Source organism: Dama dama, chromosome 30, assembly GCF_033118175.1.
Source record: "Dama dama isolate Ldn47 chromosome 30, ASM3311817v1, whole genome shotgun sequence".
Taxonomy (NCBI): domain Eukaryota; kingdom Metazoa; phylum Chordata; class Mammalia; order Artiodactyla; family Cervidae; genus Dama; species Dama dama.
The window spans coordinates 41,662,229-41,687,427 of NC_083710.1; the positions used below are offsets into that span (position 1 = coordinate 41,662,229).

Below are 25,199 nucleotides of genomic sequence, written 5' to 3' on the forward strand. Positions count from 1 at the left end.
GAGATGGTTAGATAGCATCACCAACTAATGGACATGAATTAGAGCAAACTCCAGAAGATAGTGGAGGACAGAGGAGCCTGGCAGTCCATAGTCTCACAGAGTCAGACATGACTTAGTGACTGAACAACAGCATTATTGTGTTTGGTGTTGAGTATGGCACAGCTGTGGATAATCAGGACCAGCAGTCAAAGTGGTGATAGAATAAATGAGAGGAAGTTCTTTATCAATTCACCAGCATATCTAATGCCAATGATTTTCTACAAGTAAAGTCTTTTCACTTCTATCTTACAAATTCCACTCAACTTTTAGCTCACTTCAACTCTAACCCATTTTGTTCAATTGCTCAGTCATATCCAACTCTTTGTGATCCCATGAACTAAACACATCAGGCTTCCCTGTCCTTCACCATCTCCCTGAGCTTACTCAAACTCATGTCCTTTGATGTGGTGATGCCATCCAACCATCTCACTCTCTGCCATCCCCTTCTCCTACCACTTTATCTTTCCCAGCATCAGGGTCTTTTCTAATGAATAGGGTCTTTTCTAATGATTTGGCTCTCCGCATCAGTTAGCCAAAGTATTGGAGCCTCAGTTTCAGCATCAGTCCTTTCAATGAATATTCAGGATTTATTTGCTTTAGGATTGACTGGTTTGATCTCCTCCAAAGGACTCTCAAGAGTCTTCTCCAACATCACAGTTCAAAAGCATCAGTTCTTTGGCACTCGGCCTTCTTTATGGTCCAACTCTCACATCCATACATGACTACTGGAAAAGTCAGGCAGAGAAGGAGTTTCTGGGTAATGTAGTTCCCACTTTGACCACATTGATACTGGACAATACAGGATATGTAAGAAAAAAAAGATATGGGTAAATAAGAGTGAATGAGTATTAGAGATGCAAGGGAAAAAATTATATTCTAGAGTTTACTGTTTCCTAATTTCAAAAGTACAATGATTCTGGATAATTAAAAAATGTCAGTACATGATAGAAAAATTGGGAAGATAATGTGTAGCTGAGCTAAAGTGTTGGGGATTGAGAAGGTCAAGGCAAATGGCAGGAAGAATAATTATTAACTTCATCTTAAAAATATTATGAACAATGAGTGAGGACTAAATTGTATAATGGATTAAAGATGGTGATTAGGATGCATAATATCATGATGGGGCGGTCATTGCCAATGAGGATGCAGAAGACCAGAGATTCCATTTCCACAACTCTAAAAGAATAAACAACTTTCCCTTGAGAAGGTCAGTGTTCTCAACATGGGTCTGCTTCTTAGTAAAAAGCTGAAGGAAATTGTCAGTGAGTTTGCATCTGTAAATATAATTCTTAGGCATGCAACAGATGTTCTTGCACTTGTAATAGGAGAAAATTGGATGAAAGCCTGACATTGAGATGTTGGATCAGGAGCAGAAGTGATTAAACACATGGACATTTAAGGGTATGAAAATACATACAATTAAGGGGCTTTTGAGTTGGTCAGTGATAACTGAAACTTTAGATATTCTTTACTCTTTTTTTATTTAAATAATAGTAACAAATTAAATGGGAATAACAAATTTCCTGGTAGATGAGAAGGCACTTAGAATACTAAGGACTCTTCTTTTGCATCTTGAGATTCTACACTGCAGATAGATCTTTTGTCTGCTGGTTGAACATCTTCATTCCTCTGAAATGAGTCAGTGTTGGTTTGGGTTAACTAAGTGGACTCCAGGAAGGGGCTTAGAACTTATAGGAATTGTCTGTACTTAAGAGAGAGACAGTATCCTTCTGACTGGTAAGCTTAATGTCTGTATAGATCTATTAGCAAAAGCTAGAGTCATAAGACCTGTTGACTAATTTCTATGAAAAGAAGAAAATCTATGATGATTCTGAAAGCTTGCTGAACCATGAAAGACAAAAGATGCCGGGATTCTTAGCCCCCGGCAGAGAACTCAATCCAGGGCCAGAGAAGAGACTTGGTTGCTCAGAGCTTTTGTGTAATAAAGTTTTGTTAAAGTAAAAGAGAGAAAGCTTCTGACATAGACATCAAAAGGAGGAAGAAAGAGTATCCCCCTTAAGTATCCCCCATCCAGTCTTTAGCTGGATGTTATATAGCTACTAGCAGTCTGCTAATTAAAGAAAGGAAATGTCTCAAAACTCAGAGAATGGCACCAGGCACCTCACCCACAACATGCATTTTGAGATAACATTGGCGCTAGGTGAGTCATCCGGGGCCATAAAATGATTGACATGAATCTTGAAGAAAGGCAGATTTCCATACAAATATATAGTTTCACTAACACAGGTTAGGAGAACAATGTATGAGTATAACATACTGGTTTGCCAAGTAGGCTCTGAGCCTTTAGGCAAACCAACTTGAAAACAGAGTCTAGGGTAAATACATAATACATTAACATAGCTTAAGACAAGCATTGCCATAAGAAAAATGCATTGGTTAACTCAAGGTTTGAGAAAAATTAAGTTCAGGTGGAACCAGGTGTCATTATGGCACCACAGAATTTTAAGAGAAACCTCTTTTTAAATTTGTATAGAGAAGGGGAAAAAATATAACTAGTTTGTTTCTTCCTGCAGCTTAAGAAAGAGATAAAAAATGTCTGACACTTGCAGCCTATTTCCTCTCTTTGGAGACCCCTGGCCTTCCTGCCTGTTACCCTCTCAGTTTATAAAATAGCCTTTTAAGTGAGAGCTTTCTAGATACATAGGGCATTGGGATGTGTGTTTAAAGAAACTATAATGCAAGTCCTACACCTAGTAGCTTTGGCTCTTAAAGAGCAGAAATGCTGTTGTCTTGGTTAGAGTGGTTTTTGAGGTTGTGCAATATCCTGGTGAAAACGAAAATTTATTCCCAAAATGGATTACTCAGATAAATATTTTTTCTCATTATATGTTGATATATAACACAGGAAAAGTGCAAAAACTGTAAGACTGGAGCTCCAAGAAGAAAACACAGAAATCTATCTACCACGAAGATCAAGATGTAAAACAGCACCAGCACGTGAGAGGACTTATTTCAGCCTTACTCCAGCCATTAATATTTCAAAGGTAACCAATCTCCTGACTTCAAAACAATACCCCTCATGAGCATAGGCACAAAATGTTCAATTAAAAAAATAGTAAATCCAATCCAGCAATGCATAAAAATATAATATATCATGATCAAGCAAGCAGAATAAGCAGAAATGCAAATTTGGTTAAAGATTTGACTATAAATGTTTATGTAATCATTAACATGTTAAAGAAAAAACATATGCTCACATCAGTACATAGAGAATATTTTTAATATATTCAACATTGATCTATGACAACAGATTGTTAACAAATTAAGAATTAAAGGAAATTAACTTGATAAAAACTATTTATAAAGGCAATTCCACCTAATATATTTAAATGAGGAAAATCTAAAAGCATATTCAGTATATCAGGAATAAGGAAAGGATATTTTCTTTCACTGTATTTAACAGTGTACTGGAGTTCCTAACCAGTGAAGTAAGCAAGAAAACACAGAAATATGAAGATTTGAAATAAATAAATAAAATGCCTATATCCATAGAACATAAGATTTTCTACATGTAAAAGCAAAGAATGTACACAAAAATTAATGAGACTGATTGAGTGAGCAAGGTTAGAGGATACTAGATTAATATTCAATAATCAACTACATTTTTATATATGCTCAAGGAACCACAGGAAACTGATACATAAAATATTACTCATTATAATAATACCCATAAACCTCGAATGTGCTTACATGATAGTTTGCTTCAGTCAGGCCCAACTCTTTGCAACTCTATGGACTGTAACCCATCAGACTCAGTTCAAGGGATTCTCCAGGCAAGAATACTGGATCAGGTTGTCATTTCCTCCTCCAGGGGTTCTTCTGGGCCCAGAGATGGAACCTACATCTCTTTATATCTCCTGCATTGGCAGGCAGATTTTTTACCACTAGCTCCACCAAGGAAGCCACCTCAAAAATATTATTCATTAAAAAAGAACCCATAAACATAGAATATTTATGCATAAGTATAACAAAAATTTTGCAAATTATATGTGATCTAAATTCAAAATATTGTCAATCTATTTTAAATAAAGAAAGAACAGAAGCTACATACTGTATTCATGGATCAGGAGTCAGGATATTGTCAATGTACTCTAAATTGATCTATAAACTCATTGAGATCTTAGTGAAAGTCACAGCAGAATTTTTGTTGTTGTAGAAATCAATAGGCTAATTTTAAAATGTGCATAGAAAGGGCAAGAATATGTGAAATTTTGAAAAAAAATAAATAAATAAAATTGGCAGACTCAAATTATTACTCAAAATATTACTATTTACATTCACTAAAAAAAAAAAAAAAATCACAAACAAGGCAGTTTGGAATTCTTTTTAAAAAGACCCTAGAATATGGCTGGCAAACTTTTACTGTTAAGAGTCAGATTAAAAAAAAAAAAAAAGATTTTGTAGGTCAAAAGCCTCTTTCACAACTCAACTCTGACATAGCAGTATGGAAGCAATCATAGGTGTTATGTAAATAAATGATCTTGGCCTTGTTCTAATCAGCTTTCCTGGCAAAAACAAGTATTAGGCCATAACTGGCCCATGGGTCATAGTTTACTAAACCCTGAGATAGACAGTCCAAAAATACATCCACATGTATGTGGTCAATTGATTTCAAACAAAGATGAAATGTATTTCAATGGGCAGTGGATAGTCTCCAACAAATAGTACTTAAAAATTTGGACAACCATTTGTGCAAAACATGTCCCACAATTATAACCATAATTATGTACACATTTGACCAAACTCCAGGGGATAGTGAAGGACAGGGAAGCCTGGCTTGCTGCTGTCCATGGGGTTGCAAAGGGTTGGACTGAACAGCAAAAATGTATGCATACATTGACTCATACTTTATAACATAAGCATGTTTCTAAGTCACCTCTGACTCTATTGTTACCCCATGAATTGTAACCCACAAGACTCCTCTGTCCATGGGATTTTCCAGGCAAGAATACTGGAGTGGGCTGTCATTTCCTTCTCCAGGGTATCTTCTCAACCCAGGGATTGAACCTGCATCCCCTTCAACTCTTACACTGACAGGTGAATTCTTTACCACTGAGCCAGCTGGGAAGCATTAACTCAAAATGGATCATTATCATAAATTATTTCTCAAATAAACTGATAAAAATGTTTATAGATTTTAACATATATTTATATTATATATATAATATATTATATATTTAATATATATTTCCTTTAGTTTAAAGGAAAATTCTGAAAGAGATGGGAATACCAGACCACCGGACCTGCCTCTTGAGAAACCTGTATGCAGGTCAGGAAGCAACAGTTAGAACTGGACATGGAACAACATATTGGTTCCAAATAGGAAAAGGAGTACGTCTAGGCTGTATATTGTCACCCTGCTTATTTAACTTCTATGCAGAGTACATCATGAGAAAGGCTGGACTGGAAGAAGAACAAGCTGGAATCAAGATTGCTGGGAGAAATATCAATAACCTCAGATATGCAGATGACACCACCTTTATGGCAGAACGTGAAGAGGAACTCAAAAGCCTCTTGATGAAAGTGAAAGAGGGGAGTGAAAAAGTTGGCTTAAAGCTCAACATTCAGAAAACTAAGATCATGGCATCCAGTCCCATCACTTCATGGCAAATAGATGGGGAGACAGTGAAAACAGTGTCAGACTTTAATTTTTTGGGCTCCAAAATCACTGCAGATGGTGATGGCAGCCATGAAATTAAAAGACGCTTACTCCTTGGAAGGAGAGTTATGACCAACCTAGATAGCATATAAAAGCAGAGACATTACTTTGCCAACAAAGGTCCGTCTGGTCAAGGCTGTGGTTTTTCCAGTGGTCATGTGTGGATGTGAGAGTTAGACTGTGAGGAAAGCTGAGCCCTGAAACATTGAAGCTTTTAAACTGTGGTGTTGGAAAAGACTCTTGAGAGTCCCTTGGACTGCAAGGAGATCCAACCAGTCCATCCTAAAGGAAATCAGTCCTGGGTGTTCATTGTAAGGACTGATGCTGAAGCTGAAACTCCAATACTTTGGCCACCTCATGGGAAGAGTTGACTCATTGGAAAAGACCCTGATGCTGGGAGGGATTGGGGGCAAGAGAAGGGGACGACAGAGGATGAGAAGGCTGGATGGCATCACCAACTCGATGGGCATGAGTTTGAGTAAACTGCGGGAGTTGGTGATGGACAGGGAGGCCTGGTGTGCTGTGATTCATGGGTTTGCAAAGAGTCGGACATGACTGAGCAACTGAACTGAACTGAAAGATATAAAATTTCTGGAAGAAAATATAACAGAAAAATGTTTGTGATTTGAGTTAGCACATACTTCTTTCATAGACAGTGGCACCATAAATAAGCTGTAGAGGGGACATTCCAGAGATAGCAGAGAAATAGGATGGGGAGACCACATTTTCCCCCACCAATACATCGAAAGATCATATGCATGTGGAACAACTTTCACAAAACAACTTTTGAACATTGGCAGAGGACCCCAATACCCAGAAAGGCAAAACAATCTCTTCAAAATAAGGTAGGACAAAATATAATGATGAAAAGAGAGACAAAGGATTTAGGGATAGAGACCCATTCTGAGGAGGGAGTTGTAAAGGAAGAGAAGTTTCCACACAGTAGGAAACCCTCTCGCAGGCTGGGTCAGTAGGGAACAATGGGATCTCAGAGGGCAGCATCACATAAAAGAAAAGAAAAGAAAAGCATCTGCTGGCAGCAAATGGGGACTGGGTGAGAATGTGCTGGTGGCAGCATCATCATTCATTAGGGTAAGGACTGTGGTTGAATGCCCTGAGTTCACTCTAAGGGGACTAATGTGACATAGCCTCCCAAACAGTGGGAATGCCTGAAAGACAAACAAAGGACCTTTCCTGTGGGAAGGCTCTAACAATGCATTGTGACCCCTGGCGCTCTTACTGAACAAAGGATTGTGCCCTAGTGAATACCAAAGGAGAGCAAGCTGGTTGGCATTTATAGTCCTCCCCAGAGGCAGCGAGACAGGTGTGCGACAGCCAGAGGCAGAAGTCAAGGGGCTGCTGCAATCTCAGTCCCAGGGAATGCATCTCCTGCCAAACTGTGAGCAGGGTGCTAACCACGTCTTCCTGGGATCCTGAATGGTTCATATCTGCCAGGAGTGTCACAGTCTGAGATCAGCTACTCTGAGGACATGCACAGCCCACTTGGACTGTTTCCTTACGATCCAAGCAGGTGGACCTGGAAGATACATTCTTATCATTGTTTTTTGAACATTTAAAAATCTTATTTTTAAATTTCTTTTAAATGTATTCCTTTTTCTCTTTTTTTCCCCCTTTCTTCCCCATTCTTTCTTTCCCCTCAAACAGTCCTAGTATGGTTCTTTATTACTCTTTTAACTTTTATTTTTATAGCCTAGATAGCCTCAGAGACCTCTGGGACAATATTAAACACCTTAGCATCTGAATGATAGGCATCCCAGAAGAAAACAAAAGGAAGGAGAGTGAGAAAATATTTGAGGAGATAATAGTTGAAAACTTCTCTAAATGGGTAAGGTAATAGCTACTTAAGTCCAAGAAGCCCAGAGAGTCCCATACAGGATAAACCCAAGGCAAATCACACCAAGGCACATAATAATCAAACTAACAAAAATTAAACACAACGTGCAAATATTAAAAGCAGCAAGGGAAGAGTAACACATAATATACAAGGGGATCTCCATAAGGATAACAGCTGATCTTTTAGCAGAAACTCTCCAGGCCAGAAGGGAATGGCAGGATATAGTTAAAGTGATGAAAGGGAAAAGCCTACAATCAAGATTACTCTACCCAGCAAGGACCTCATTCAGATTCAGAAATCAAAGCTTTACAGACAAGCAAAAGCTGAAAGAATTTAGCAACACCAAGCCAGCTTTTCAACAAATGCTAAAGTATCTTCTCTAGACAGGAAACACAGGAAAGGTTTATAAAAGTGAACCCAAAGCAATAAAGTAAATGGTAATGGGATCATACTTATCAATAATTTCTTTAAATGTAAATGGATTAAATGTTCCAACCAAAAGACAGAGACTGGCTGAATGGATTAAAAAAACAAACAAACAAGACTCCAATAGATTCAGTCTACAAGAGACCCACCTCAAACCTAGGGACACAAAGAGCCTGAAAGTGAGGGGCTGGAATGAGATATTTCATGCCAATGGAAACCAAAAGAAAGTGGGAGTAGCAACACTCATATCAGATAAAATAGACTTTAAAGTAAAGACCATCATTAGAGACAAGAAGGACACTATATAATGATCAAGGGATCAATACAAGAAGATATAACAAATATATTTGCACCCAACAAAGGAACACTTCAATACATAAGGCAAATACCAACAAAATTGAAGGGGATATTGACACTAGCACAATGATAGTGGAGGATTTAGTACCCCACTCACACCAATGGACAGATCATTCAGACAGAAAATTAACAAGGAAACAAAAGCTTTAAATGATACATTGGACAAGTTAGGCTAATTTATATCTACAGGGCATTCCAACCAAAAACAATGGATTTCACCTTTTTCTGAAGTGCACATAGAACAATTCTCCTGGATAGATCAAATCCTGGATCATGAATCTAGCTTTGGTAAATTTAAAATTTAAATTTTAAATTCAATTAAAAAAATTGAAATTGTTTCAAGCATCTCTTCTGATCACAATGCTGTAAGATTAGATAACAACTACAGGGGAGGAGGGAAAAACAATAAAGCACAAACATATGGAGGCTAAACAACATGCTTCTGAATAACAAACAGATCACTGAAGAAATAAAAAATGAAAAAGAAAAAAAAAACTGAAATCAAAAGAAATCAAAATATGCATAGAAAGATGTGATAATGAAAATACAACAACCCAAAACCTATGGGGTTCAGTAAAACCTGTGCTAAGAGGGAGCTAAGAGCTAAGTGAAAGTTTCTTAGTCACGCCTGACTTTTTGCAAACCCATGGACTATGCAGTCCATGGAAAGCTCCAGAATATTGAAGTGAGTAGCTGTTCTCTTCTCCATGGGATCGTCCCAACCCAGGGATTGAACTCAGGTCTCCTGCATTGCAGGTGAATTCTTTACCAGCTCAGCCACCAGGAGAGCCCAAGAATACTGGAGTGGGTAATCTGTCTATTCTCCAGCAGAACTTCCTGATCTGGGAATGGAATCAGGGTCTCCTGCCTTGCAGGTGGATTCCTTACCAGCTGAGATACCAAGCAAGCCCATAGCAGTGCAAGAAGGAAGTTCATAGCAAATCAAGCCTACCTCAAGAAAGAAGAGAAGCATAGAATAAATAACCTAAATTTCCACCTAAAGCAACTAGGAAAAGAAGAACCAAAAAACCCAAAGTTAGTAGAAGGAAAGAAAGAAAAATCAGAGCAGAAATAAGTGAAAAATAAATGAATGAGACAATAGCAAAGACCACTAAAACTAAAAGCTGGTTCTTTGAGAAGATCAACAAAGTAGATAAACCATTAACTAAAGTAATCAAGAAAACAAGGAAGAAGACTCAAATAAATAAATTTGGAAATGAAAATGGAGACATTACAACAGACAACATAGAAATAGAACCATCATAAGACACTACTATGAGCAACTATATACCAATAATATGGACAATTTGGAAGAAATGGACAAATTCTTAGAAAAGTATAATCTTCAAAAACTGAACCAGGAAGACATAGAAAATTTGAATAGGCCAATCACAAGCATGGAAATTGAAACTGTAATAAAAATTCTTCCAACAAACAAAAGCCCAGAACCAGATGGCTTCCCAGGTGAATTCTACCAAAACTTTACAGAAGAGTTAACACCTATACTACTCAAACTCTTCTAGAAAATTGCAGAGGAGGGAACACACCCAAACTCATTCTACCAGGCCACCATCACCCTGATACCAAAACCAGATGAAAATGCTACAAAGTGAAGAAAACTACAGGTCAGTATACTGATGAACTTAGATGCAAGAATCCTCAACAAAATTCTAGCAGACAGAATCCAACAGCATATTAAAAAGATCATACATCTTGATCAAGTGGGCTTTACTCCAGGGATGCAAGGATTCTTCAATATTCACAAATCAATCAAGGTGATACACCATATTAACAAATTGAACAATGAGACCATATGATGGATGCAGAGAAAGTCTTTGACAAAATTCAGCACTCATTTATTATAAAAACTCTCCAGAAAGTAGGCATAGAAGGAACATACCTCAACATAATAAAAACCATATATGACAAACCCACAGTAAATTTTATCCTCAGTGGTGAATATTCCTCTAAAATCAGGAACAAGACAAGTGTGCCCACTCTCATCACTACTATTCAACATAGTTTTGAAATTCATAACCACAGCAATCAGAGAAGAAAAAGAAATAAATGGAATCCAGGTTGGAAAAGAAGTAGAACTCTCACTCTTTGCAGATGATAAGATGCTCTACATAGAAAACCCTAAAGATGCCACCAGAAAGTTACCAGAAATAATCAATGAATATAATAAAGTTGCATGATATAAAATCAATACACAGAAATCCCTTGCATCCCTATACACTAACAATCTAAAATCAGAAAGAGAAATTAAGGAAATAATCCCATTCGCCATTGCAATGAAAATTATAAAGTACTTAGGAATAAATTTACCTAAGAAACAAAAGACTTGTACACAGAAAGTTATAAAACACTGATGAAAGAAATCAAAGATAACACAAATAGATGGAAAAATAGAAACCATGTTCATTGATTGGAAGAATCAGCATAGTGAAAATGAGTGTACTACCCAAAGCAAACTATAGACTCAACACAACCTCTACCAAACTACCAATAATATTTTTCACAGAACTAGAACAAATAATTTCATGATTTCTATGGAAACACAAAATACCCCAAATAGACAAAACAATCTTGAGAAAGAAGAATGGAACTGAGGGAGTCAACCTTTCTGACTTTAGACTATACTACAAATTTACAATCATCAAGACTGTTTGATACTGACAAAGATAGAAATATAGATAATGGAACAAAAATGCATGCACCTATGAAGAGCTTAAGTTTAAAGTAGGAGGCAAAATTATGCAAAGGAGAAAAGACAGTCTCTTCAATGAGTAGAGCTGTGAACTGGTCAACTATGTGCAAAAGAATGAAAGTAGAACGCTTTCTAACACCACACAAAAATAAACTCAAATTGGATTAAAGGTCTAAATGTAAGACCAGAAACTATAAAACTCTTAGAGGAAAACATAAGCAGAACACTCTCCAACATAAATCACAGCAAGATCTTCTATGAATCACCTCCCAGAGTTATGAACATAAAAATAAGAAAATGGGACCTAATTAAACTTAAAAGTTTTTGCACAACAAAGGAAACTACAAGCAAGGTGAAAAGACAGCCTTCAGAATGGGAAAAAATAATAGCAAATGAAACAACTGACAAAGAATTAATCATATATATATATATGATTATATATACATATACTCTCTCTATATATATACCCCATATATATATATATATATATATATATATATATATATACACACACACACACACACATATATATACTCCAAACTATATATAATATATAAGTTGTAGCTCAATACCAGAGAAGCAAACAACCCAATCAAAAAATTGGCAAAAGATCTAAACAGCCATTTCTCCAAAGAAGACACATGGATGGCTAATAAACACATGAAAAGATGCTCACTCATTATTAGAGAAATGCAAATCAAAACCAAAATGAGATATCATCTCATACCAGTCAGAATGGCCATCATCAAAATGTCTACAAATAATAAATGCTGGAGAAGTTGTGGAGAAAACGGAACCCTCTTATAGTGTTGGTGGGAATGCACACTGGTACAGTCATTATCAAGAAACTATGTTTTTATTACTTAAAAACCTGTGTCTAGAACTGTTATATGACCCAGGGGTCCCACTACTGGGCATAGACACCAAGGAAACCAGAATTGAAAGAGACACATTTACCCCAATGTTTATTGTAACACTATTTACGATAGTTAGGACATGGAACCAACCTAAATGTCCATTGGCAGATGAAAGGATAAAGAAGTTGTGGTACATATACATAATGGAATATTATCAGCTATAAAAAGGAACACATTTGAGTCAGTCCTAATGAAGTGGATGAACCTGGAGCCTATTATACAGTGTAAAGTAAATCAGAAAGAGAAAGGCAAATAATGTATATTAACACATATATATATGGAATTTAGAAAGACAGTAACAACAATCCTACATGCAGGGCAGCAAAAGAAGCACAGATGTAGAAAACAGATGTTGGACTCAGTGGGAGAATACAGGGTAGGATGCTTTGAGAGAATAGCATTGAAACATGTACATTACCGTATGTAAAAGAGATGACCAGTGTAAATTCAATTCATGAAACAGGGTATCCAAAGACACTGCTCTGGGAAAACCCAGAGGGATAGAGTGGTGAGGGAGATGGTGGGGGGAGTGGTTCAGGATGGGGAAACATGTATATCTGTGGCCAATTCGCACTGGTGTATGGAAAAAACCATCACAATATTGCAAAGTAATTATCTTCCAATTAAAATAATTAATTTAAAATATAGGCTGTAAAAGAAAATAATGTATTAAACTTTGTCAAAATAAGATATTTCTGTTCTTAAAAGATATTAATAAATTGTTTATAAGGTCAGAATTGAAAGAAAATGTTTATCAACATATGTCTTATCAATGACTCATATCAGCAATATATTCCTATAAAAATAAAACAAAATATATTTTGAAACCCAATATTAGGAAAACGACCTAATAAAAATATTTGAGCAAATAACTTGACTAGACATTTCAGTAAAGAAGATGTATGGATTGCAAACAAGCATGTAAGACAAACACACAATCATCATTCATCATTCAGTTCAGTTCAGTCGCTCAGTACTTTCTGCCACTTTGTGATTAGGGAAACACAAATTTATTTTACTATGAAATACCTCTGCACATCTATTACAGTGGCTAGTAAAAAAAAAGAAAAAAAGAAAGAAAGAAAGAAGTTATAACACAAAGTATTGGCAAAGATGTGAAAGAACTGAATATTCTACATTGCTCACTTTAGTCACTCAGTTTTGTCCGACTCTTTGTGACCCCGTGGACTATAGCACGTCAGGCTTCCCTGTCCATCACCAATTCTCAGAGCTTGCTCAAACTCATGTCCAATGAGTTAGTGATGACATCCAACCATCTCATCCTCTGTTGTTCCCTTCTCCTGCCTTCAATCTTTACCAGAATCAGGGTCTTTCCCAATGAGTCAGTTCTTTGCATCAGGTGGACAAATTGTTGAAGTTTCAGCTTCAGCATCAGTCCTTTCAATGAATATTAATGACTGATTTCCTTTAAGATTGACAGGTTTGATCTCTTTGCAGTCCAAGGGACTCTCAAGAGTTTTCTCCAACACCACAGTTCAAAAGCATCAATTCTTCAGCATTCAGCTTTCTTTATAGTTCAACTCTCACATCCATACATGGCTACTGGAAACAACATACCTTTGACTAGATGGATCTTTGTTGTCAAAGAAATGTTTCTGCTTTTTAATATGCTGTCTCGTTTGGTCATAACTTTTCTTCCAAAGAGAAAGCATCTTTTAATTTCATGGCTGCAGTCACCATCTACAGTGATTTTGGAACCCCCCAAAATAAACTTTCTGTTTCCACTATTTCCTCATCTATTTGTTATGAAGTGATGGGACCAGATGCCATGATCTTAGTTTTCTGAATGTTGAGTTTTAAGCCAGCCTTTTCACTCTCCTCTTTCACTTTAATCAAGAGGCTCTTTAGTTCTTCAATTTCTGCCATGAGGGTGATGTTATCTGCATATCTGAGCTGGCTGATATTTCTCCCGGCAGTCTTGATTCCAGCTTGTGTTTCATCCAGCCCAGTATTTCACATGATGTGTTCTGCATATAAGTTAAATAAGCAGGGTGACTAATATATAGCCTTGACGTACTGTTTTCCCAATTTGGAACCAGTCTGTTATTCCATGTCCAGTTCTAACTGTTGCTTCCCTGGTAGCTCAGCTGGTAAAAAAAATCTATGTTGCTAATGAGAACATAAAAGTATACAGCTAATGTGGGAAGTAAAGTGGTATATTCTCATACAGTTAAAGTGAAAGTGAAAGTCACTTAGTCATGCCTGACTTTGTGACCCCATGAAGTGCAGCCCACCAGGCTCCTCTGTCCAAGGAATTCTCCAGGCAAAGGTACAAAGCATGAAATTAACACACATGTAAGTATATAACTGTTTTACATCTAGATTGAGGTAGCTCTATGCTTAATCCCCAAGATTATCTGTAATCTGGAACTGACCCTTAGCAAAAATCTGAATCTGGTTACCTAGTCCTTTTAGTACAGTCTTTACATCAAAAGTCTCCCAGAGGCACTTTGTACTATCTTGTCAACATTGTTTAGTGATAGACTGGTTTTCACTATGTGATCTTTGGAATATGAAGTCCTTTTTGTGAAATTCTGTCTTGGTCTTGCTCAAACAGGGACACATTGCTCATTACTTTGTGGTTCATAATCCAAAAACAAGGTAACACTGTGTGACCAATAAAGAACACTTGTAATCATACAGTATTTGTCTGCATCTATGAAATACCTAGCATAGTCAAGTTCATAGAGTCAGAAAGTACAATGATAGATGTCAGAGGTCCCAGGGGTGAGAAGGTAGATAGGAGGAATGGGAAGTTAGTATTTTATGGGGACAGAGTCTCAGTTTAGGAAAGTGAAAATTTCAGGCGATGGATGAGAGAAAGAGGAAAGAAGTGGTTGAGAATCTTTGATTTGAGGCTGCTCAAGAACTGTGATTACTGATGGAAACATATTTGTGGTACTTGTAGGTGGCAAATTCATGGTTGAGGAGATGGCTAAAAGTATTAGAAAAAATTAAGACATATATAAGGTAAGCAAGTAATACAGTATGTTAGCTGCCTCTGTCTGCTTTGGTGAATTGGAAAGTAAAAGAAAAATAGCTCCAGGCTTCCAGAACCACCCTTGTTATGGCTGATGGGTCAGTCTAAAAAGGAGAGAGATGTTACCTTAAAAGAGCATATACCTCTTTTGATTGAAGTATGACCTGTATCATAATGAAAATACAGCATAGTGTACAGCTGCATGGAATCAAGAGACTTCTGAAATATGGGAATATTCAATCAACAGGAAAATTATTTTGTGGATCTCCCTAGGCAACCTCCTGTTGAGATACTTTTACTGAGCCTCTTTTGAAATAGGTTTTATAAATTAATGAAAAGGAAGCTACTGTTTCCAAATCCACTGTTGCTCTGCTTACTGCAGGACAGGTCAATGAACTTGAGAGATGAGGTGTTGAGACAAGGATTACAACTTTTTTGGAAATATGGTTGGTTGAGAAGATGGCAGACTAGTGTCTCAGAGTAACCATCTTGTCAGAGTCTGGATGCCATTTTCTTTTTTAGAGTCAGAAAGAAGCATTAAGAGCTAAAGTCGAAAGCTAGAATAGAGAGGGAGAAGCAGTGAGGAAGTAAAGTGAAAGAGAGGGAGAGGCAATGGGGAAGTAAAGTGAAAGGGTCTTCAGTCTTGCTAAACATCCCCAGGAATGACCTGTCTTTGGAAGAGGTGTGTAATATCTTCTTTTTGTTGTACCTATTCACAGGTGGTGAGGGTTAGATTATTTCTCTGTGAGCTGAACAGAGTCACTTTATTTTACAATCAAGCGGAGGGACAGGGTCCTCTGAGGCAGGCTATTTTATATGATTATAATAGCAAATCTAAGGCTTCCCAAGTGGTAAAGATCCCACTTGCCAAGGCAGGAAACATAAAAGAGGTGTTGGGTTCCCCTGGGTTGAGAAGGGCCTGGTAACCCACTCCAATATTCTTGTCTGGAGAATCCCACAGAGGAGCCTGGCAGGGTACATTCTACAGGGTTGCAAAGCATCAGACATAACTGAAGTGACTTAGCACACATTATAACAAAAGCAACAAAAAGAAAGTCAAATAAACAGTTTCTAACATGGAATCAGAATTGATTTCTTCTCCACAACACTGCTTCTCTTGATTATTGAGCATGCTTGCTCAATTGCAACTGATTCTTTGTGACCCAATGGACAACAGCCCACCAGGCTCTTCTGTCCATGGAATTTTCCAGGCAAGAATACTGATGTGTATTGCTATTTCCTACTCCAGGTGTTCTTCCCAATCCAGGGATTGAGCCCACATTTCCTTAGTCACCTGAATTGGCAGGCAGATTCTTCATTATTGAGCCAGCGGGGAGGCTCCCTTTCTTGATTAAGATACTGTCAATTGGAAGGGTTTATTTAATCTTTCTCAGGGTTCACAGTTAGATGCAGCTTTTTAAAAAATATGGACATGCGACAAAATTACAATTAAGTGGAATAGAGATGGAGTTCAAACATGTCTTAATAATTTAATTGTCCGGTTTTCCTTTGATACTTGTGAATTCTTCTTCTAAGGGTGGTAAAATATTGAGCCTGTGATCACCTTTTTTTTTTTTTTTTTTTTAATATTATGCTAGTAAAGTTTCCTATAATTCTATGCCTTTGGCCCAAGTGATACTTGATGCTTCGTTAAAAGGGATTCTCAGCTCCTTATGAGACTCTGTTGGAAATAAGGAGGCACACTAGGGAGAGTAACGTGAAGACCTCTTTGCCAATCTCATGGTATAGCTTCAACCATTGGGAATGAATGATGAGAAAGCATGTAATATTGTTCATTTATCTATTCATTTTTGTTTTACTGTGTTGCTAATGGTGTTGAGATGGGAATCGGAGTTCTTGTCTGCAGAGCTGAAGAATGGAATCCACAAACACTCAAGGTAGCAAGCAAATATGATTTATTAAAGAGGAGAAAAATACAAAGCTCTCAGCATAGACACTGAGAGGGGGTAAGGAGTCACACCAAGGTGGGACTTACAGTAGTTTTTATATCCTTTCTTAAATCACATTATTTCTACTTAATCAATTTAAAGGTCAAGATATTTAACATCTTAATGGCTTCTCTTGATTCTTGGATAAAAGTCACCACACTTTTGCATGCCCTTTGACCATTTTAACACGGTCCAGATGTGCAGATTTAAGATTAATGATCACCACTTGCTCAAGCATATGGAACAGAATTTAATTACTGCCCTTCCCTGGATCTGAGTGCTGATGGTTTATTAGACTAAAGGCACATTCCAGGAATTCAGGGCAATGGAGTGGGATGCTTTCTGAAAACAAAACTGAGGTCTCAGAGCTCTATACTGACTACATAGTGATTTCTACCTCAATTCTCTCCCTCTAGAGATGGAGATTCTCACTGCCATTATAGGTAAAGAGGAAAGATGACCGATCTGGCTTCTCAAGCTATGTAGGGGTGTCATTAAAGTATGGCAGTTAGGTCTCCACCAGTGAGATGACCTAGTGGACGTCAGTATATCATCTTAGGCTCCGTTTCCATAACCATTTGAAGTTTGACAGTTTCTATGTGAGATATTACAAAGCAAGAGAGGCAATTTAGAATACAAGGGCCAAAAAAAGCAATAAGCATAAAACAAGGCTTCTGATCAGGACCAGGGGTTTCTACCAGATGGAAGTTGATATCCAATTCCATAGGGTGGTCCCAAAAGGAGAAGTGGGATCAGCCGTTGCCTGGACTTGACTCTTCACTTGTTTTGAAAATCAGGTCCATCTAAGGGTGACACTAACCAGGGCAGTCCATGATTGAAGGATAATGATAGGACTCCACAGACCCAACAGTCTGATCAATTTTGGAACATTGCATAAGAATGTGCCCATGAAATGAAAACATTATCCTGTGTCTAATCTAAAGGGACTTGACAGGCCATTATTACATTAAGAAGAACAAAATAGAATAATGTGTGTCTGAGCATGTTGTGTTAGAAGAATTACTTATATGGACATTTCTTGAACAGTCCTGTCAAATCCTTCTAAGGGGGTATATTGATATTCCAAATACTGAGACTTTTCCTGTGAATTTTCCTCTGGGGGTGTTGGATGGTCCTTGTGATTTCCTCCAGGAAACTTCCAAGGCTTTATCCTTGTGTGATGAATCCAGGCATGAATAACTATAAGCCGAACAGCAGTGGGTGAAGAAATAATAACAGAAAACGGCCCCTCCCATTTGGAAGCTAAGCTGGAAATATTGCCAGGAATAGTCTTTACTAATACCAGGTTCCCAGGATTATATAAGGGCCTTTTGCTTTCTTTTGGTTGTGAGATTCTATTTTCTAGAGATTATAGCTGTTTTCAAAAAGAAGTTAAGCTAGTAACATATTTTGTTAGTTCAGCCATTTCTTGGAGTAGAAGTAAATCATTTTTGAGAAATGGCCTCCCATATAACATTTCAAAAGGCTTAAGTTCCAATGACTGTGGAGTGTTTCTTATTCTCACTAGAGCTAAAGGAAGTAATGAAGTCCAGGAAAGGTGAGTAGCTAGTAAGTGTTTTCATAAATGTCTCGGTTATATCATTAGCTTTTTCTACCTTCTCAGAGGATTGAGGCTTCCAGGCACAATGTAAATGAAACTAAATTCCTGGGGCCTGGGAGATGCCCTGTGTTACTGTAAGCTTAAAAAGGCAGGGCCATTGTCACTTTGAATCATGAGTGGCAGGAAAAAGTGAGGAATGATTTCATGCATTAAAGTTTTAACGACTTCTTTTTCTTGTTCTGTTCTACAAGGGAAGGCCTCTATCCACCCGGTAAAGGTATCAACCCAAAACAGTAGGTATTGATGTCCCTCAGCTTTTGGTATATGAGTCACGTCTATCTGCCAGTCCTCTGAAGGATATCTTCCTGTACACTCTAAGGGAGAGCTGACAGGTTGTTATGGAATTATTCTTTTGACAGAATTCACATCTTTTGACAATCTGGCTTATAGTTTTTATTAATCCTTTTCCCTTGAAAGGACTCTTAGCAAGTCAGTAAGTATTTTCAATTTCCAAAGGGAAAATTTGATGTAGAGTTTTAAGAATTTTCCATTGGGTGCTATGGGCAATACAAATTTTTCATCTTCTGTTTGAAGCCATCCAGACAGGAGTAGAGTATCTCCACAAGAGAGAGAGTGCTGATGTTCCTTGGGAGAATACTGGGGTTTTATGTCAGTGGGGAACTTATCCCACAAGAAGGAAGCCTGAGTATTAGAAGACTGGGTGGTTGCTTCTTTTGCTTGTCGGTCAGCTCTCCTACTTCCCTCTGTTATGTCAGAATCATCCCTTTGATGGTCCTGGCAGTGTATCACTGCCACTTCTTTGGGTAGTTCAATTGCATCTAAGAGGTGCATAATTTCTTGGCAGTATTTAATGGAACTTCCATCTGAGGTCTTAAAGTTTCTTTCCTTCCGGATAGCAGAATGAGCATGATACTAAGTAAGTATATTTAGTCAGTATAGATATTCACTCTCTTGTCGGGACTCATCTCTAAGGCTCTGGTTAAAGAAATCAAATCAGCTAATTGAGCACTAATTCCAGAGGGTAGAATATTACTTTCTAAAATTTTAGATAATGCAACCACTGCATATCCTACCTTACATTCCCCTTTTCCCATGAAGGAGAAGCCATTTGTAAACATAGTTTCATCAGGATTTTCTAAAGGCTATCTTTTAAGTCCTCCCTGGATGAGTAATTTAAAGATAAGACTTCATGGTAATCATGTTCTGGCTTCTGTAATGACTCAGGAAGGAATGTTGTGGGATTAAAGGTTGAGCAAGATTTCAGCTGAATTATGGGTCCTTCTAAGAAAGAAGGGATTGGTATCCAAGAAGCTGATTGTCAGAAAGTCATAGCTCTCCCTTAGAGTTTAAAATTCCAGAGATATCATGTGAAGTATAGACTGTCAGATCTTGATTGACTTAGTGGCTTCAGAAATTAATAGAGCTACTGACGCCACTATTAATAGACAATGTGGCCATCCTTGGGCTATAGAATTGAGCTCTTTACTTAAATAAGAAACAGGTTGTTGTAAGCTTCCTTTCGTCTGAGTTAGAACTCCTAGGGTTATTCCTGATTTCTCTGTTACAAAACGTTTAAATTGGTCTCCTGTAGGCAGGTTGAGAGCAGGGCCCTGAAAAAGAACCTGTTTTAAAGTCTTAAGCACATGTATTTCTCCAGGTTCCCATTGTAATACCTTTTGTCCTGATTGTTAAGTCTCTTTTAATAACTTATATAAAGGTCAAGCCAGCTCTCCATATCCAGGAATATAGTAGCCATTTATGCCAAAAAAACCTCGGAGCTGCCTGAGAGTATTAGGGAGAGGATGTTGTAAAATGGGTTCCATTTTTTCTTTGCCCTGAACTCAAACTCCATGGGAGAGTTTGATTCCTAAATATTTGATTCATGTTGGCATATTTGAGTTTTTCTATTTTGGTATCTTGTAGCCACATCAATGAAACTATGAGCCATTCCACGTAGGGCTACCCAAGATGGACAGGTCATGGCAGAGAGTTCTGAAAAAACGTGGTCCACTGGAGAAGGGAATGGCAAACAACTTCAGTATTCTTGCCTTGAGAACCCCAAGGACAGTATAAAAAGGCAAAAGATAGGACACTGAAAGATGAACTTCCAGGTTTGTAGGTGCCCAATATGCTACTGGAGAAGAGTGGAGAAATAATTCCAGAAAGAATGAAGAGACAGAGTCAATGCAAAAACAATGCCCAGATGTGGATATAACAGGTGATGGAAGTAAAGTCTGGTGCTGTAAAGGACAATATTGCATAGGAAACTGAAATGTTAGGTCCATGAAGCAAGGTAAATGGGAAGTGATAAAAACAGGAGATGGCAAGAGTGAACACTGGCATTTTAGGAATCAGTGAACTAAATGGTCTGAGATGGGCAAATTTAATTCAGATGACCATATACTACTGTGGGCAAGAATCCTTTAGAAGAGCTGGAGTAGCCCTCATAGTCAACAAGAGTCAGAAATGCAGTACATGGTTGCAATCTCAAAAATGACAAAATGATCTCTGTTCATTTCCTTGACAAATCATTCAATATTGCAGTAGTCCGAGTCTATACCACAGTCAGTAATGCTGAAGAACCTGAAGTTGAACAATACTTTCTAGAACTAACACCCAAAAAAGAGGTCCTTCTCATTATAGGGGACTGCAATGCAAAAGAAGGAAGTCAAGAAGTACCTGGAGTAACAGGCAAATTTGGCTGTAGCGTACAACATGAAGCAGGGCAAAGACTAAAAGAGTCTTGCTGAGAGAACGCACTGGTCATAACGAACAACCTCTTCCAACAACAGAAAAGATGACTTTACACATTGACAATAGTGAAATCAGATTCATTATATTTTTTGCAGCCAAAGATGGAGAAGCTCTATACAGTCAAAAGAAACAAGACTGGAAGCCGACTATGGGTCAGATCATGAACTGCTTATTGCCAAACTCAGACTTAAATTGAAGAAAGTAGGGGAAACCACTAGACCATTCAGGTATGACCTAAATCAAATCCCATATGATTATATAGTGGAAGTAACAAATAAATTCAAAGAATTAGACCTGATAGACAGAGTGCCTGAAGAACTATGGATGGAGTTTTGTGACATTGTACAGGAGGCAGTGATCAAGACCATCTCCAAGAAAAAGAAACACTGAAAAGCAAAATGGTTGTCTGAGGAGGCCTTACAATTAGCTGTGAAAAGAAGAGAAGCCAAAGGCAAAGAAAAGGAAAAATATACCCATTTGAATGCAGAGTCCCAAAGAATAACACTGAGAGATAAGAAGCCTTCCTCAGTGATCAATGCAAAGAGATAGAAGAAAACAATAGAATGGGAAAGCCTAGAAATCTCTTCAAGAAAAATAAAGATACGAAGGGAACATTTCATGCAAAGATGTGCACAATAAAGGACAGAAATGGTATGGACCTAACAGAAGCAGAAAATACTAAGAATAAGTGGCAAAATACACAGAAGAACTACATAAAAAGATCTTCATGACCCAGATAAAAATGATGATGTGATCACCCACCTAGAGCCAGACATCCTGCAATGGGAAGTTAAGTGGGCCTTAGGAAGCATCACTACAAATAAAGCTAGTGGAGGTGAAGGAATTCCAGTTGAGCTATTTCAAATCTTATAAGATTATCTTGATAAAATGCTGCTTTCAATATATACCAGCAAATTTGGAAAACTCAACAGAGTACACAGAACTGGAATGGGTTAGTCTTCATTCCAACTCCCCATAAAAGCAGTGTCACACAATTATACTCATCTCACAAGCTAGCAAAGTAATGCTCAAAATTCTCTAAGCCAGGCTTCAAAAGTACATGTACCATGAACTTTCATATGGTCAAGCTGGATTTAGGAAAGGCAGAGAAACCAGAGATCAAATTGCTAACATCTGTTGGATCATTGAAAAAGCAAGAGAGTTCCAGAAAAAAACATCTGTCTGCTTCATTGACTATGCTAAAGCCTTTGACTGTGTGGATCACAGCAAAGTGTGGAAAATTCTTAAAAAGATGCTAATATCAGACCACCTTACCTGCCTCCTGAGAAATCTGTAGGCAGCTCAATAAGCAACAGTTCAAATCTAACATGGAACAACAGACTGGTTGCACATTGGGAAAAGAGTACTTCAAGGCTGTATATAGTTGCACTGATGATTTAACTTATATGCAGAGTACATCAGGTGAAATGTCAGGCTGGATGAAGCACAAGCTGGAATCAAGATTGCCAGGTGAAATATCAATCACCTCAGATACACAGATGACACCACCCTCACGGCAGAAAGTGAAGAAGAAATAAGGAGCCTCTTGATGAAAGTGAAAGAGGAGAGTGAAAAAGTTGGCTTAGCTCAACATTTAGAAAACTAGGATCATGGCATCCAGTCCCATCACTTCATGGCAAATGGATGGGGCAACAATGGAAATAGTGAGGCGCTTTATATTTTTGAGCTCCAAAATCACTGTGGATTGTGACTGTAGCCATGAAATTAAAATATGCTAGCTCATTGGAAGAAAAGCTATGAAAAGACTAGACAGCATCTTAAAAAGCAGAGACATTACTTTACAACAAGATCCACCTAGCCAAAGCTATGAATTTTTCAGTAGTCATGTTTGGGTGTGAAAGTTGGACTATAAAGAAAGCTGAGCACTGAAGAGTTGATGCTTTGGAACTGTGGTGTTGGAGAAGACTCTTGAAATTCCCTTGGACTTCAAGGACATCAAACCAATCAATCCTAAGGAAAAGCTGCCCTTAATATTCATTGGAAGGACTGATGCTAAAGGTGAAACTCCAATACTTTGGCTACCTGATGCAAAAACTGACTCTTTGGAAAAGACCCTGATGCTGGAAAAGATAGAAGACAGGAGGAGAAGGGGATGATAGAGGATGAGATGGATGGGTGGCATGTCTGACTTGATGGACATGAGTTTGAGCAAGCTCCAAGAGTTGGTGATGAACAGGGAAGCCTGACTTGCTGCAGTCTATGCAGTCACAAAGAGTTGGACATGACTTAGCAACTGAATTAACAGAGCGACATCGAGCGAGATAGTTAAGGTTATCACAGGTGGCTTGGTAACACACTTTCTCTGTGTCAGCACAAAGGAAAATATCGCCTACATATTGGATGACTACTATAGCTTCAGTTGTCCGAAATGCACTAGGTATTTGGCCAAAGCCTGCCCGAACAACGGAGTGCTATTTCTGAATCCTTATGGAAGCTCTGCCCAAGTTAGAGTAGTGGAATCAAACAGATCCTCAAAAGCAAGCAAAACTGTGAACTCTGAACTAAGGGTATGAATAAAAAGGCATCCTTCAAATCTAAAATGGTAAAATAAGTGGCTGTTAATGAGATTTGGGAGAGTAGATTATAGAGGTTAGGCATGACAGGATGTAGTGGAATTGCAGCCTCATTAATGAGGCAGAGATCCTGAACTAGATGCCATTCCCCAATAGGCTTTTCGACTCCCAGAATATGTGTATTACAATGGCTGTTCATTTGATTAAGAGCCCCTGCCCATTGAAGTTTTCTTCCCCCCCCCCCCCCCGCCCCGCCATGTATTTTTATGAGTTGGAGGCTAATTACTTTACAATATTGTAGTGGGTTTTATCATACATTGACATGAATCAGCCAAGGATTTACATATATTCCCCATCCTGATCCCCCCCACCCCCCCAACTCCCTCTCCACCTGATTACTCTGGGTCTTCCCAGTGCACCAGGCCGGAGCTCTTGTCTCATGCATCCAGCCTGGGCTGGTGATCTGTTTCACCCTAGATAATACACATGTTTTGATGCTGTTCTCTCAAAACATCCCACCCTCACCTTCTCCCACAGAGTCCAAAAGTCTGTTCTGTACATCTGTGTCTCTTTTTCTGCTTTGCATATAGGGTTATTGTTACCATCTTTCTAAATTCCATATATATGCATTAGTATACTGTATTGGTCTTTGTCTTTCTGGTTTACTTCACTCTGTATAATGGGCTCCAGTTTCATCCATCTCATTAGGACTGATTCAAATGAATTCTTTTTAATGGCTGAGTAATATTTCATGGTGTATATGTACCACAGCTTCCTTATCCATTCATCTGCTGATGGGCATCTAGGTTGCTTCCATGTCCTGGCTATTATAAACAGTGCTGCGATGAACATTGGGGTGCACGTGTCTCTTTCAGATCTGGTCTCCTCAGTGTGTATGCCCAGAAGTGGGATTGCTGGGTCATATGGCAGTTCTATTTCCAGTTTTTTAAGAAATCTCCACACTGTTTTCCATAGCGGCTGTACTAGTTTGCATTCCCACCAACAGTGTAAGAGGGTTCCCTTTTCTCCACACCCTCTCCAGCATTTATTGCTTGTAGACTTTTGAATAGCAGCCATCCTGACTGGTGTGTAATGGTACCTCATTGTGGTTTTGATTTGCATTTCTCTGATAATGAGTAATGTTGAGCATCTTTTCTTGTGTTGGTTAGCCATCTGTATGTCTTCTTTGGAGAAATGTCTGTTTAGTTCTTTGGCCCATTTTTTGATTGGGTCATTTATTTTTCTGGAATTGAGCTGCAGGAGTTGCCTGTATATTTTTGAGATAAATCCTTTGTCTGTTGCTTCATTTGCTATTATTTTCTCCCAATCTGAGGGCTGTCTTTTCATCTTACTTATAGGTTCCTTTGTTGTGCAAAAGTTTTTAAGTTTCATTAG

The 25,199-nt window shown here is 38.0% G+C and overlaps 1 protein-coding gene across 1 annotated transcript in view; it reads left to right on the forward strand.

Annotated features, from left to right (window-relative positions):
* The first annotated feature begins 2,172 nt into the window (after nt 1-2,172).
* Nucleotides 2,173-25,199, forward strand: part of LOC133049339 (heterogeneous nuclear ribonucleoprotein K-like) — a 109,873-nt gene continuing 86,846 nt past the window's right edge. The window contains 1 exon segment of the mRNA XM_061133329.1: nt 2,173-2,200. Within this exon segment, the coding sequence (XP_060989312.1) occupies nt 2,173-2,200 (28 nt within the window).